Source organism: Wolffia australiana, chromosome 8, assembly GCF_029677425.1.
Source record: "Wolffia australiana isolate 7733 chromosome 8, ASM2967742v1".
In the NCBI taxonomy this organism is placed as follows: domain Eukaryota; kingdom Viridiplantae; phylum Streptophyta; class Magnoliopsida; order Alismatales; family Araceae; genus Wolffia; species Wolffia australiana.
Genome location: NC_135842.1, coordinates 15,671,962 through 15,688,266, shown reverse-complemented (window position 1 = coordinate 15,688,266; position 16,305 = coordinate 15,671,962). Strand labels below are relative to the sequence as shown.

The 16,305-nt window shown below is 39.4% G+C and overlaps 1 protein-coding gene across 1 annotated transcript; it reads right to left on the bottom strand.

Moving 5' to 3' along the window:
- Nucleotides 1-6,622: 6,622 nt before the first annotated feature.
- LOC144707014 (uncharacterized) lies at nucleotides 6,623-11,424 on the bottom strand. Its single transcript, XM_078580125.1, has 6 exons — nucleotides 11,148-11,424; nucleotides 8,892-10,246; nucleotides 8,760-8,829; nucleotides 8,412-8,686; nucleotides 8,242-8,340; nucleotides 6,623-6,895 (listed from the first exon to the last, which is right to left on the bottom strand). Exons 1-6 carry the CDS (start codon nucleotides 11,242-11,244, stop codon nucleotides 6,776-6,778), a joined length of 2,016 nt encoding a protein of 671 aa, XP_078436251.1. The 5' UTR covers nucleotides 11,245-11,424; the 3' UTR covers nucleotides 6,623-6,775.
- Between the last annotated feature and the right edge of the window lie 4,881 nt (nucleotides 11,425-16,305).

Here is a 16,305-nt window from a genome sequence, read left to right as displayed (position 1 = left end):
CTTATCTGGGTTATAAGTATTTCATTGGTTTTGAATTAAATTTTGTCTGATTGGACAGATTTATGTTTTGGTTGGTTTTGATGTTACTCCATGCGCTGCGTTTGTTGGGGAGTCATAACTCTTTACATTCCTCCGTCTATCTCGCTCGATTTTTTTTATCTTTTCTGTGAAATGTAAATTTCAGATGGTAATTTAGTATGCATTGGCGTTTCTGTAGTCTAAACCTTCCTTTGATGTTAAATCTTATCACAGGGCAATTATATCTTTATGAAAGCATTGGGATAGTAGCTAAAAGATGAATCCCTGAATGACCCCTTGCAGTCTTGGCTTTCATTTCCATTGATTATATATGTTGGACCTTTTGAAAATGATTTTCCAATAAATTCTTTGGGCTCTGGAGTGACAAAATTTCAAATGGTAGCTGATTAAAGCTCCAAAGCCCAAATGAATCAGCAACCATTCGAAATTTCAACTCGAAGTGTGATGCAAGATGACTAGGACTGATGCGGGTAGGATAGACTAAGGTCTACTAAGGATGTATAAAACAGACCACAAATCAACACGATTGATTTTGAACATTTAAATCGGGAGAAAATGATGATGGTGCAGCCCCTTTCCTCGGTCAAGGTTGGGAGGACTGTCTTATAACCACCGTAGTGAAAACAAAGCTCCAAATCCAATATCCCGAATGGTCGACTACGAGAAGACGCAAACCTATTCCACTAACTTATTCTACTAAGTCCGGCAGCAGTGGAAAAAACACACGTGAAAATACTGGATCAAATAATGTGGATCACCAAAGAGGGAAGGCTGGACCTTTACCACAGGCGTAGCGCAATAGGGCAATGCAGGAAGTTGTGGAGGCATTCGGTGGCGGGAGCAGATGATGTGGGCTTCAACAGGGCCGTACGAGGATCCAACTAAGCGGTTAGTTGGCGGGGGGTTAAGGGGGAGTCACCCCCTTGCAGAGTTCGGGGCAGCATCCGGAAACCTAAAAGGTAAACGGGGCATGCAAATGCAGGTGTCATGTGCTGTTGGCGAAGTACCGGAAGTAGACTGCATGGTCAGCGGTGTGCAGGCGGTGGTGCGCAATGGCCGCGCAGGCGGCGCTGCGCATCGTGGCTCTGCGATGCGCGGTGGCGCGGATGGCACTTGGAGGCAGCGATGGCAGCACACGAGACGGGCTGCTTCCTCTCTATGTCTGCAGCGGCAACAATTGGTAACAAAAGCGTCAGAGAGGAGGCTTAGGGAAATCTTTGAAAAGAAAGATTCAATTTCAAAGAATCACCAATGATCCATTACAGCATTGGCCTATTTATAGGCCTTGGATGAAAGAGAAAATAACTAGAAACTTCAAACGAATTTCAGAAATCAAATCTAATTGTAAATGAAACTCAGACACGTGTCATGACATGGGTCATCTCCTCCTGCGGTGGTGGTGTCACATCCAATGATGGGGCATGGTCGTGTGTGCCACCAAAGTGTCATAATTGCTTCACTTCATAGATTCTTCTTGACTTTGAGTAAAGCTCTTGCCACTTCGAGCAAATGGTCATTTTTTTCTTTCATCCACCTTCAAGGATAGGAGGACCCATAAACAATACAGAAGTTAAAAAAGAAGCCGGATGCTGTATTTCCAAATCAGTGATAGTGAAAACACCAAGACGTGGTGTTAAATTAGTGTTTTAAAAATATTATGTTGTCTTTCTTATAAACGGAGTTGCTATATTCTTATATCATTACCCACCTCTCTTCTCAGTATGAGAAACGATTTACCCTGATTCAAAAACCAACTGTCTTGGTTCCGTAATCCAGAAATGAGTCATTATAACTCTGAAAATTATTCAGCCAGAACCAAACAAACCTTTCAAGATACAGATACAATCTGTACTCTTCGCACACTCTCATCTCACAGCGCTCTAAATCTTTAGAATGGAGAGGTCTTCAACTCTTTCCCATGAATCTTATCCACATCTCTGAATATCCCATGTCTTCAATCTGTTGCCATGTTACTTCTAGATAAGTCTTCCCGACATAGGTGCTTCAATCTGAAATGTCAAGACGGTAGTCCCATTCTATAGCTCTCCTATAGTTTTCTCCTTATTATTCAAAGACTTCTTCAAAATACAATATGTTTAATTTCAGTTAATTTCAAACATAAGAAACTTGAATTTCCACATAACTTTTTAAAAATATCATACAGAATATACCTCAGCTTCAAAGATATTGCAAACATGGTTTTCAAATTTTGAGTTCAGTTAAATAATTTCACTTTTTTCTATGAATATGTTCAGTAGGAAACTTTAAATTGAATATGTAGAAAGTTTGACTTTACTCAAATAAATTTGGATAGACATTTTTTATTTTAATGCTTCAGAAAATTACATATAACTTCCAAATTAAATCCTATAGAAACTTCTAGAGAGAGATGTAATGTACAATGTTATCAAAATTTGTCGAAAGAGAGTTGATGCTTGGTGTGGTAGAAATATTCAAATTTTTTGTAATGTTCACTATATTAAATATTCAAATTTTAATATTCAACACTGTACAAAATGACAGAAAGACAGCTAGTGTTCACTACAGTAGAAATTTCCAGACAAATTGTTAATGTTCACAGCTGTCAAAAGTTGCAAAGAAAAATTGAATGCTCTCTATTGCATAAAATTTTAGAATAAAGCTATTTTTCCTGCTTTTAAAATTTGTGGAGAGCAATTTTAAATGATGTTAAAAATTTTCATATATATCTAATTTCCAGCACTAGAGTAAATTTCTGTTGAGGATCTTATTTTAATGGAGCCTTAAGTATGTATCCAAGTAACTCAAGAATCCACCAAGAACATAGGGATGAGAGTAAACAAAACCCACACACTGATTTGGAGAAAATAACCTTCTTGAACAGGATGATAAGTGTTCACAACAGTGGTCCAAAATAGCTAGTACAAAAAGAGAAAAGAGAACAAGTTCTCCAAAGGGAGTAACCAATAAGACGATACGCCAATGGTGTCGCCTTCTTCCAAAAGCCTCTTTGCAAGATGCTTTGTCCCTAACTCTTCTCCAACTCTCCAATTAGCTAAGCTTGAATCCTCCAAGGATGATCACAGGATGCTCTCAAGAATTCCTTCAGAATTCCACCCATGATGAGGAAGACACCTCCTTTTATAGAGCTCCTTGGAAGCTTCTAGAAACCTCCCTCTCTAGAAGGTTTCCACAACTTTTTAGAACGCCTAGAAAGGCCGACAAGCTTCTTGAAAGATTCATTAGCTTCTAGGATGGACTAGAGGACTCCATAATATTCTAGAAGCATCTAGAAGGTTCTAGAAGAGTCTTGATGGTTCTAGAAGCATCGAGAACATTCTAGAAGAGTCCAGAGAATTCTAGATCATTCTGAAAGCTTCTAGAACATGAGTCAAGTCAACCCTCACAATTTCAAATATTTTACTTTTAACGATGTCGAAAAATTTCAGAGAGATATTACTTTTCAATGATGTAGACAATTTCAGAGAGATTAATTTTCAATCATGTCAAAATTTTCAAAGAGATATCAATTTCCAATGCTTTCTACCTATGAAATCAGACATAGAGCATCATATTCAAACCAACACTACAAAAGATACTATGGCAATATGTGGTGGCTTGCTTCTTTGTGTAGGGAAAAGCTTTATGGTATCATCATAGAATCTGACTCACAGTTGTTAGTTGAAATTCTATGTACATGTTCTTGATCCCGTTAGTATCTATGGAGTGTTTAAAAGGACATTACATGTTGTAAGACGAGACTTACATGTATCATTCACTTGCTACTCAAGGGGAATCGGGCGATGGGCATGCTTATCAACTACACTCATATTTTCTCTCTCGTTCCCACTTGGAAGGACTTACCTAGGAAGCACGAGACACTCATCAAGGTGAAGGAGGAGATTCGACGTGCCATGGACCGTGGGGATACGTCTGGAGGCTGCACATATGAACAGCTCAACTCGTGATGCTTGAGGATCCAAGGAATCATGGATGTGATCCGTGCATAGGTGATTTGTTTCATAGTTTATTGATGACGTTATGATTTATTTATAACACTTCCACTGCAAGGAATGATTATGTTTATCCAGAAAAAGGCCCCCAAAACCCATGAACATTAAAATATCTAAAATTCCTTGGATGGAGTGCAGAGTACACCTGGATTGGTCTACAAGCATGACCTTCGGGTCAGTCATACCGAGCATTGCATTTTTCAATAAAAAATATTTTTAGAAACTTTTCAAAGTACACAAATAATAGTTTCCAAATTTCAGCGTCACTATTTTGAATTTTAAAGAAAATGTAAGTGTTGTCAAACTCAATAATGAAATACAAAATGATTCTACCATTTTAAAAATACTTCAGGATAAGAATAATAAGCTCTACTTTTTAAACCTAAAATTAAGAATGTGATCAATAATTTAAATAAGAGAAAAGTCAGTTATTAAAAATAAAATTTAATCAAACCAAGAATGAGATTCATCAAATTTTATCAGACTGGATGATGTTTAGGCTTCATCACATTTTGATTTTCTGAAGGAGAGAGGCACCAAATCACCTTTACTTTCACACGTATGTCTTCTCTATTCCTTTCCAAGAGAGAAAGCACCAGAATATGGTACGTGATTTTCCCATAATGTTCTTTTAGGTCCCCCAATCATCGTTATAAGTAATCTGATGAGATTTTAACATTTCTTGGGCCATTCAGATATAAAATAAAATTCAAATGGTCTCTCACATAATGAATAAGTACTTGATTTTCCCATATTGTTCTTTTAGGTCCCCCAATCATCGGTTTAAATAATCTGATGAGATTTTAACATTTCTTGGGCCATTCAGATTTAAAATAAAATTCAAATGGTATCTCACATAATGCATAAGTACTTGATTTTAAATTCAAATGGTTTAATAAGCCAACAAAGTATGATTACATTCTTCTATTTGTATCATTTGTCTCCATGCTGTCTTTTGGAGACATTTAAAGGTTGTTCATTATTGATAACAGGATGACTTCAAAGATATCATTGAAGCACAACAGCCTTCAATCAGTCAAGCTCTGGGTGGTGCATTTTCAAGAATGTGGAATTGAAGGAGATGTGATGCCATGTGATGCACGCCAATCTAGAGCCTCTCAATGAAAAGGTCATAAAGTAAGATAGTAATGATGTAGGGGCATATGGAGGAGGAAGTGAAGAATTTATGGTCCTATTATAAGCGTCTGTCACCAAAGATGCATGGACTGCATAGAACATAGTGTCCCATTGGGTAACACGAGCAAGTAAGTGCCATCCAATAGCTCGTCAATAATCATGGTGGTGAGAACATGGCTTTACTCATTGTTCCAATTCTATAGTTTGCTATATCTCAAAGGGCCATCTCACGTCAACCTGAGATGATTCAATAAGAGCTAGGAAGTTATTATAACCACTGTCTTTTGTAAGCATAAGATCATTCCAAACTGAGAATGATGTGGTCACATACAAGAGATTATGCCTATCAACTATAAGCACTGAATCACTCATCACGGTGAAATGCTGATCCCAAGGAGACAATAAGCGGCAGTACAAATTTCCTCATTGAGGACTCAGATTGTCAAGATGAAGTTGTCATATCATCCTCTGGTAAATCTGTGATTGTCTTTAATGTGTGATTGGTCAGGAGAAATATATGATCCAAGTCAACTTCTTATCAAAAGTCAAATATAATTAGAGCCCTAGTTTGATAGAATGGTATTATTATCAGAGTCCACTTATGATTAGAAATAAGTAATGATCAGAGTCAAGGTCTGATTGGGGTATGACTTTGACCATAAGTGGATTTTGATCAGAGCCACAATCTGATTAGACTTTGATTCTGATCACAATTATAATCTGATGAGACAAAGATCAGAGTCACAGTCTACTCAGACTTTGATTCTGATCATAATATACATATGACAGAGACACAGTTTGATATGAATGCGACTATGATCATATTTTTCGTATGCTCAGTCTGTGACTCTTATCAAAGTTGATTATGCTCAAAATCACTGCCTGATATGATGGTGACTCTAGTCATAGCCGACTAATGCATAGAATCACATTCCAACACTAATGTGGCTCTCATTGCCGTAGATAATCAAACTATGAAAGATAATCAAACTATGATCCACATCATATTCCAGCTCTTGAGTGGAAGTCAAATGTAATCAGAGACAGTCTTCTCAGATTATGAGTCTGATGAGAGTTGACTTCTTCTCATAATGCATTATGCCTCTGATTAGAGTGTACATATGCTCAGATTGTTACTTGATAAGAGTCAACTTCTCACCAGAATCACAGTATAATCATTTTGTGATCACAAAGGAGTCCATGATCATTATGGACACTTTTATTCAATTATTATTCTATTAAATGCTATTTTTTTTATCTGTTATTTTGCTTCACTGGCAATAATAAAGTCAATTTGGGAAACAGATAAACATATCTTTAGATCAATCTCTTTTACATTGATCAATAGATCTAGTTTTGAGAACAGATCTCAGAAGGCGCGAGTTTATCCAACGGCAAGACTTTTTTTTTATCCAACGGCAAGACTTTAGGACTTGCCGATTATATGCTGCCAATTGCTCCTATCACACTCTGATAATTTTTACTAATCTCATCCAATTTGGGTACTTGGACATGAAAATGTAGCATTTCATTTGTAATCTCTCACATGGGAAATTAGAGAGAGAGAGAGAGAGAGAGAGAGAGAGAGAGAGAGAGAGAGAGGGGGGTTAGGATGGAGGCTCTTCCAGAAGCTTGACTTGGCAGAGCATGCCTCCTGCTTCGTCGGCGAAAGTTATTTTCTTACTGTCCTTGCGAAGCCCGTTTGGAGATTTTAGTTGTGGCGACCTCTGCGGAATGCCAGAGCACATTAGAATCAATAATCCAAGAGAGAGAGATGAGAAACTATTTCAGCTGCAAGAGAGAGGAAGAGGCAGGAAGAGAGGAGAGAGGAAGAGGGTTCAATGAAACTACTGCAGCAGTAAGACATAGAGAGAGAGGGTGGAGAAAAGGGAGACTTTATATATATATATATAGAGAGAGAGAGAGAGAAAACAAGAAAATGATGACAGTAGGGAAAAGCGGTAGAAGAGTGAGAGAAGAGCGAGGAGCAAAGAAAAAATATAGAGAGAGATAAATAAAGAGAGACAGATGGGAAAAAGGGTAGAGGAGAGAGAGAGAGAGAGAGAGAGAGAGAGCGAAGAGAGAAGAGAGAAGAGAGAAGAGAGAAGAGAGAAGAGAGAAGAGAGAAGAGAGAAGAGAGAAGAGAGAAGAGCGGATGGTTAAGAATAGGTGTACAGAGAGAGAGAAACAAAGAAAGAAAGTTGGGAACAAGGGTAGTGAGAAGAGAGAGAGACAAAGAAGATAGCACAGTTGTTAAAAGGGTAGAGAAAAGAGGAGAGAGAGAAACAAAGAAGAGAGCACAGTTGTTGAAAAGGGTAGAGGGGAGAGAGAGAGAGACAAAGAAGAGAGCACAGTTGTTGAAAGGGGTAGGAGGAGAGAGAGAAACAAAGAAGACAGGACAGTTGTTGAAAGGGGTAGAGAAGAGAGAGAGAGAGAGAGAGAGAGAGTGAGTGAGTGAGTGAGAGAGAGAAACAAAGAAGAGAGGACAGTTGTTGAAAGGGATAAAGAAGAGAGAGAGAGAAATAAAGAAGAGAGGACAGTTGTTGAAAGGGGTAGAGAAGAGAGAGAGAGAGAGAAACAAAGAAGAGAGGATAGTTGTTGAAAGGGGTAGAGAAGAGAGAGAGAGAGAGAGAGAGAGAGAGAGAGAAACAAAGAAGAGAGGACAGTTGTTGAAAGGGGTAGAGAAGAGAGAGAGACACAGAGAGAAACAAAGAAGAGAGCACAGTTGTTGAAAGGGGTAGACGAGAGAGAGAGAGAGAGAGACAAACAAAGAAGAGAGGAGAGTTGTTGAAAGGGGTAGAGAAGAGAGAGAGAGAGAGAGAGAGAGAGAGAGAGAAACAAAGAAGAGAGGACAGTTGTTAAAAGGGATAGAGGAGAGAGAGAGAGAGAGAGAGAGAAACAAAGAGAGGACAGTTGTTGAAAGGGGTAAACAAGAGAGAGAAAGAGAGAAACAAAGACGAGGGACAGTTGGGAAGAGGGGTAGAAAAGAGAGAGCCAAAAAAGAGAGAACAGTTGGCAAAACGGTTAGAAAAGATAGAGAAAATGAGAGGAGAATGAGAAAGAGAACTCTAACCATGATTTTACAAAAACGATTGCAATCTTTCCCCATCATGCACAGCCATTTCTTGGTCACCTCCTCGAGCTCAGAGGCATCGTCAATGGCCGCTCTCATCTGCTCAAACATAGAGAAAAAAAGTCAACGGGGTCAAACTATCATTCACTAACCCCCCAAGATTCTCATACCTTGTCAGGGTTGACCTTTGACCCCTCCAAGGTCAACACCTCCTTGACAACGCCTTTCATAGACTGCAGCCCCTTGACCAGCTTCGTGGCAAGCGACTCGATGTCCCTCATCTGCCGCTGCGAGAAAGCCACGGCCTCGTGCCCGTGCTTCCGAAGCGGTGAGCTGGCACCTGCCGCCTTCAGAATGCCCTTCGTGGGACACCTAGACGATGTGTCCCCATTCGACTTGACGGGCGCAGGCAACCTCCTCTCGAAGCAGAGCCTCTTGCCGCTTCCTAGAAGTGTTGACCCAAAGTCAACATAATGACCAAAAGTCAACGGAGAAAGGGGCTGCGAGAGTCTTCTTACGAGGAACTCGGACAGGCTCGTCAGAGTTGACCGCCAGGCAAAGCTTTTCCTGGGTCGTCGGAGACAGAACCTTCAAACAGTTCCAGGTCAGCGTTTTTCACTTTTATTTTTAATATAAAATTTTAGACATACCTTTCTGTTCGACAGAAGCCTGATCGGAGGGTGCTTAGACTGGACATCTTCTGATGAAGGTGGAGTCGAGTTTTCAACGGCTGTGATCTCACCGCTGCAGGGGGTTTGACCAGGATCCGGAGATAGGAATGGTTGACTTTCGTCGGCCTGTGACATCTCTGCAACAGCACGGGTTGACTTGATTTCTGGTACTTCGATGGGTTCTTGCTGACCAGGTGATGAGGGCATTGCAGTAAAATTTGCATTTTCGAAGAGTTGAACTGCAAAATTATCAGATGCTTCTGCAGTTTCTGTCATCTCACATTCATAAGATGACGGCATTTCAGCAAAATCCGCATTTTCAAAAGGTTGAACTGCAAAATTATCAGATGATTCTGCAGTTTCTGTCATTTCACATCCATGAGATGAAGGCATTTCAGCAAAATCTGCACTTTCAAAGGGTTGGACTGCAAATTTATCAGAGCATTCTGTAGCTTCTGCCATCTCACATTCATGAGATGAAGGCATTTCAGCAAAATCCAAATTTTCGAAGGGTTGGACTGCAAATTTATCAGTTGATCCTGTAGCTTCTGTCATCTCGCATTTATGAGATGGAGACATTTCAGCAAAATCTAAATTCTCAAAGGGTTGGATTGCAAAATTATCCGATGATTCTGCAGCTCTTGTACTCTCACGTTCATGAGATGAGGGCACTTCAGGAGATTCCATATTTTCATGGGGTTGTATTGCAAAAACATCTGATGTTTCTGTAGCTTCTGAACTCTCACATTCATGATAAACCGATTCCACTTGCTCCAGTTCGTTGTTATCAGGGATGATGGCTTCGGTAAATGAACAGAAAGAACTGTTGATCACCGAGATCTCTTCCTTCACATTAATAAGTTGAAAAGTCGGTTCAGATGTGGAAGGCTGATCTTCCTGATCTTCAATAAGAACTGCTTCCTTGTTCTTTATTTTCTCTGATTTCGCATTATTCAACGTTCTTTGCCTTAATAAAATCAGAGGCTCGTCAAGGTCGAAATCTGTTTCCATGGGCTCTAATCTCGGCCTCTTGCATCTGATCTTCAATTCATTTAATGTCATCCCGCTTAGATCATCTCCACAGTCCTCTGATTCTGAATTAGCACCGTTCATTGTTGATGATGGACCGTCGTGATAGATCAACGATAAGTCCTTGTATTTGAGAGTTGGTTTACCATCAGGGTCAACGTTTGGCAACCTTGACACAACTCCCATTCTAACTGCAAGAACTGAGTGTTCGGTACCGAAGTCAAAGGGATAAGGGAAATCTGTAGTATCTTCCAAGGGTGCCTTTCTTTTCTTCCCATATTTCTTTCGAGTCATGTCGAATTGAGCTGTTACAGGAGAGGGCATAAGAGGTTAGCCCATGACAAAGAACAGAGACGTAATTATAGGGCTGCATGCCAAATGAGAAGAAAATAGAGAAATCAAGCGAAAACTTTGAAATTAAACGATAAGGTTTCGAACGGTAAACTTTGAAAAAAGTTTCTAAATTGGAGATACAGAATCAGAATCATCTTAAATGTATTAAGCGGGAGAATGGCATCGAGGACAAAGATAGGAGTACAATTTTTTCCGATTACTAAAATTTAAAAAGTATTATTTTGCAACAGAGTGTGAAGTAAATGTCGATGGCCACAAAGATTTCCTCAAAATGATCATTACCAAAAGACTGCTTCGGATAAGGAATAAATTATGACAATTCGAAGCAGAGATCACTTAAGAATTCTTAAACAAGCCTTTTCGTCAGAGGAAACTAGCATTTCACGAGTAACTACGCAAATTATAAACATTTAACCGTTTGAGAAACAAAGAATGCAGTAATATCCAAGCCTCCCGGTTCGAATCGGAAAAATCGTTGCTCAGAAGTCTCAACGTTTACAGAAATCATAAGATTGTACTGCGTAGACGTAAATACTCTTATTCGATGTAGAATACCATCTACGACAACGCAAATGGACCAAGACGAGTCTCAATGAGTCGCATTAAAAACCAGTCATCTTTGGTGCCCAAAACGAAGGTCCCTAAAACCACCGGACTATCGGAAACCAAGCAAAAAGACGCTAATATCACATACAACAACATCGTTTGTACGAAAGACGGGGCAAGACGCAGGGAAAAAAATCCTTCTATTCCCTCGAAACCAAGAAAAAAATCGAAAAACCCAACGCAGACGCGACGAAAATGAAAGCAGAATGGAGAAGAATAACGATAGATTTGTGATCAGACGCTAACCTGTCTCCCCCCGATGTTCTCTACGAGCGCCGAAGCAAAATCGCCAAATAGACGATAAATCAAAGAAAACACCACGCCTGTGCCAGAATCCACGCATAAACCCTAGATACACCGTCCGGATCTGATAGATCGGACGATTACTGAGATGAACAATCGAACGCGGTACGAACAGCACGAGATCTACGAGCAAAGCGCAAGCTCGATCGATCGCTCTTCCTCAGATCTATCAAATTCTTGGCGTAGAAATAGCCTAAATAGAGAGGGTGGGGGCTGATGATATTCCCGCCAAAACTGGGCGGGAAAATCGGAGCTTTAATATTGCGATTTATTTATTTCCAAATTTCCCTCTCTACTAATTTTCTAAACTGGGATCAGTTCCGGCCCGGCCCAATAACATAAATTTTAAATTTCATCAGCCATGAATAGAGAATGGCTAACGTCCTCTGTCACATCCTTGGTCATGGTGATGTATTATGTTTTCTATCCTTTCTAGCCTTGTGACAGTGATGGATGATGTGATGAAATACCCGAGACAGATGAAGTGATGGTGATTGAAGGTCTCAGAACGTTGACGTAACAGGACGGGCATCATGGATGACGATGGTGATGGAATTTAAAATGATGAAAAAGGGGGGGAAGGGGAAATTGATGTTTTTTTTTTAAGAATAAAAAGAGATATAGTGGTCAAAATTAAAGATTAAAGTGACAAAAATATTTAAAAATATAGTATAATATTCATAGAGAAGGAAAAAATAAAGAATGATTTTTATTCAGAGTTTATTTTTTTGGAATACAGAAGTATATTCATATTTAGTCCATGGATTATTATCTATAGGTCTATTTAGAAGTCAAATTATTACAAAAATGATACAAGTTAATAAGGATAGATAATAACCCACGGACTGAAGCATTAGTTGATGAAATTATATAAAGGAGAGACACGATGGTCAATCAAAAATTAAAAATTAATAAATATTTATAAATACTTAATTAGTAATAATAAAAGAGAGATAAATAAAGATTTAATGACTATTAATAGTATTGGTTCAACTGGATATACGATGACACCCAACCTGCCTCTAACCTCCTCACTTGTCTTTGGCACCCCCTCTCATGTCTCTAACAGCCCCTCACCCCTCTATGATGCCACACTCTCAGCACCGACCTCCCACATGCCTCAGATACCTCGAATCATCTCTAACACCCACAACCCCATAACCAATGCCTCTATAACCTCAATCCATCATGGTGCGATGGTCTTCCCCCCTCTCCCCCATCATCATAATCAGTACCCATATTCCACCATAATCATCAACTACATAAAAACACATTGGTAATGTCAACTCCCGTCAACACAGTGATCACAAATTTTAAAATAAACCTATAGATGTCTTTATGAAAATGACTAAGTGATTTAAAGGAAGATTATTTATAAATTTTATTATTATGCACCTATTTTATACCAGTCGATTTAGTGAACTTTTTCCACTAAAGAGCACCCACTATCAATCATTAGTGTCACCACACTCATGGCTACGTGACCAGTCATACTCGTCATATGAGTGAAGCTAGATACTGTTATTTTATCTGGACGCTTTAATGTCCTTTTTTTCGTATCATTCAATATATGAATATTTAGAACACATGCTTAAGGACTAGTGATCTCCATATTATGATCTCATCATAGTTCATTGAGTCTCATCATGTATTCATGGACTTCATTATAAGCATCTCATGTATTCATGTATTCATTGCTAGAGCGCTAGCACTGGTTGTTGCTTATGACATCAAACTCCCTAAACAACATCCAAAAATAAAATTTTAGCTGTCATTTTTGGGTTTATAGCTTTTAAAACAAAACCACATCCCTACAACCTGGCTATGATACAATTATTGTGATCTGCAGCTATGCTTTTTCATACATGAAATAAATTTTCAACAAAGGAAGCATAAGATAATTTCATAAATGATTTCTTAAACATGTAACGCATTGAATACCTTTTGGAAAACTTTACCATCCTTGACTTGATTCTTGGGAGATTTCTTAAAGTCGATAAATTACTCGGCCTCCATTGGTATCCACGCGACTAGAAAAGGTTGTTTGATCTCCTCTCATTGTTCACCACTACTTGAAGATCATATGATTCTTCTCTCCATCGTTTGCTGGTGGAATGAGTGGAGAGGGAAGATTAAGAAGAAAAAGGGGGGGGGGATGATGGGGTGCTCATATCTGGCTGGGTGGGCTCCTAAAATGGGTGCCCCCCCCTTTATTTATACTCATTAAGGATTTTTCATAAAAACTCTCGAAATAAAAAATATATTTTTACATCCTTTTAGTCTTATGCATGTGGCCCTCTAGGCTCATATACCATTCAGGTCAACAACTTTAAATTCCAACAATGTTTAATGACCAGCCTTATTCATTAACAATATTAACATATAAATTAATTCATAAATGATCCATCTAACCTGATCGATAGATTAAGTTTCAGCACATGGGGTGCCAAGCTACACCTAGTGCTCCAGAAGATATAGAGTAGTCTTTGAAATCTCTTATGGAACCTTGACCATCATCAATTACAAAAACTTATTATGCGGTCAAGACGGTCTACAGAGATTATTGTGTGGCCAAGACGGGATTGTCCACTATCGGTATATGAAGAAATTGACTCAAGGACGATGATGCATCTAAATCCTAGACAATGTATTGAGGATATTGGAGAAGACGATCACTGATGATTCCCATTACACATCATAAATTAATGAATGAAAAATTAGGATTTGACGATTAACATACCCTAAGTCATATGAGAGTATGGCGTCAACGAATGATTATGCATGTACGGTGATGTTCTTGGTGTCTTAGGTCAATAGAGCATTTGTAAAATCGTGACACGAATAAACATAAATGACATTTGGGTGTAATAAAATTTAGAGATTCGTACAGATCAATTCAGTGTACTCTTTCTCAAAGAGTACACACCATTTGTCCTTATTGCCTCCATAGTATTAAATAGTGTTAATAATGTGGCCACATTATCAACCATACTTATAGTATAAGTGGGATTAAATAGCGTTATTCTACCAGCATAGTTCGATGCTCATTTCAACTATCCGTCAAATAAGAATATTTATAATACATGTTAAAGAATAATGATCAATGTAGTATGTTTTTACGTAATTCACTGGGTAATTACACATAGTCATGGAATTCATTACAAACATCATAGTGGAATAATAATGAAGTAATATTTCATTCAATGAATTTAAATAAAACATGCTAGAATAAGTGGTGTGATAACCACATAATATCTAGCACCCTCTAAGCTTTCGTTAAGTTGGTCCTTGATTAATTGATTCATGCATTTATAAATGTAATTTATAATTTTGGTTAACAAAGGTTATTGAGCCTTTGGATCCATCAAACATATTTATACATGGGCCTAGAAGGTATACACAAAGGGTATTTTACACATTAAAATATATTATTAAAGTTCTAAGGATTTTTATGAAAAAATATTGTTAGGTAAGAGTAAGAGAAAGACCTTAATAAATTTGCCCATGTGGGAGTTCTTCAAGTGCATGTAATTCTTATCCTTTATATCCATAGGTTCCTCCCTTCTTGATACGACTATAAAGCTGAAATAGAGATGATGGATTAAAAAATGTTGGGTTCTACATGCCTTAACATGGATAAAGACGAGGATCCCGTGAAGCGAAAGACTTACAACAAAACTGAACAACATCATTAAAAACAGTTTGGCGGTGAGGAGAGATTTCGACAGTGAGGAGAGAGAGTCCGACGGTGAGAAGAGAGAGAAGAGAGAGAGAGAGAGATAAGGAGAGGGCCCAATATCTTCAACACGCCCCCTCAAGTTGGAGCATGGAGGTCGAACATGCCCAGCTTGCCTCCGATAGTCTCGTAGGCTGTTCCTGCAAGAGCCTTTGTAAAGATGTCAGCCACCTGATGTGCGGAAGCGACATGCGGCGTAAAGATGGTGTCATTCATGACATACTGGCGAATGAAGAGACAATCGATCTCGATGTGCTTGGTTCTCATATAGAAGGTGTCGTTGCTGGCAATGAAGGTGGTGGGTTCGTTATCACAATACATCTTCATAGGTGAAGTAGGAGGGAAGTGAGAAGGGACCTCAGCCAAAGAATCTCTGCCGTGGTGTCAGCCATGGCCTGATATTTGGATTTGGCACAGGAATGAGAGACCACTCACTGCTTTTGTGATCGCCAGGTTACAAGGTTCCCCCCGACGTAAGTGGCATAGCCACCATGAGACTTTCGATCCTCCTTATCCCCTGCATAACCGGCGTCCGAGTAGGCTTCGACTCGTAGATGTCCCTGTCTCTGATACAATAGGCCTTTTCCAGGAGCTCGCTTGATGTAGGCCAGGACACGATACACCCCTTCCAGATGAATAGTGTGAGGAGCCTGCATAAACTGACTCAACACATTGACGGCATATGCGATGTCAGGGCGTGTGATTGTGAGATATATCAGCTTGCCTACAAGGCGACGATACAGGCCCGTATCCTCCAATAATTCAGTTGACTTGTCCCACCAGTCAACGTTCATCTCCATAGGAGAGGCAACGGGTTTGCAGCCAAGCATCCCCGTTTCCTCCAAGAGGTCAAGAGCATACTTCCTTTGGCATAGAACCATCTGACCATGCCGATTAGCGATTTCAAGACCGAGGAAGTACCTTAGAGGCGAGAGATCATGCGTGAAGAAATGCTGACACAAGTAGGCTTTGGTGGCAGCAACTTCAGCTTCATCACTGCCAGTGAGGATGATATCGTCAACGTAGACAGCCAGCACCACACAACCATGAGGAGTACTCTTGCGCATTACGATGGGGTCGGAGACTGTGGAGATGAAGCTGTACGCAAACATCAGCTTGGAGAACTTTTGAAATCAGGCACGGTCACCATAAAGAAAGGCATTAGAGACATCCAGTTGATGAAGTGGCCAGGCCTGATTGAGAGCAACAGAGAATAGGACGTGGATGGAGATTAGACGAGCCACTGGAGAGAAAGTCTCAGTATAGTCGAGACCATAGGCTTGAGAGAACCCCCGAGCCACGAGACGTGCCTTATGACGAGAGATAGATCCGTCTGGATTGTACTTAAGAGAGTACATCCACTTG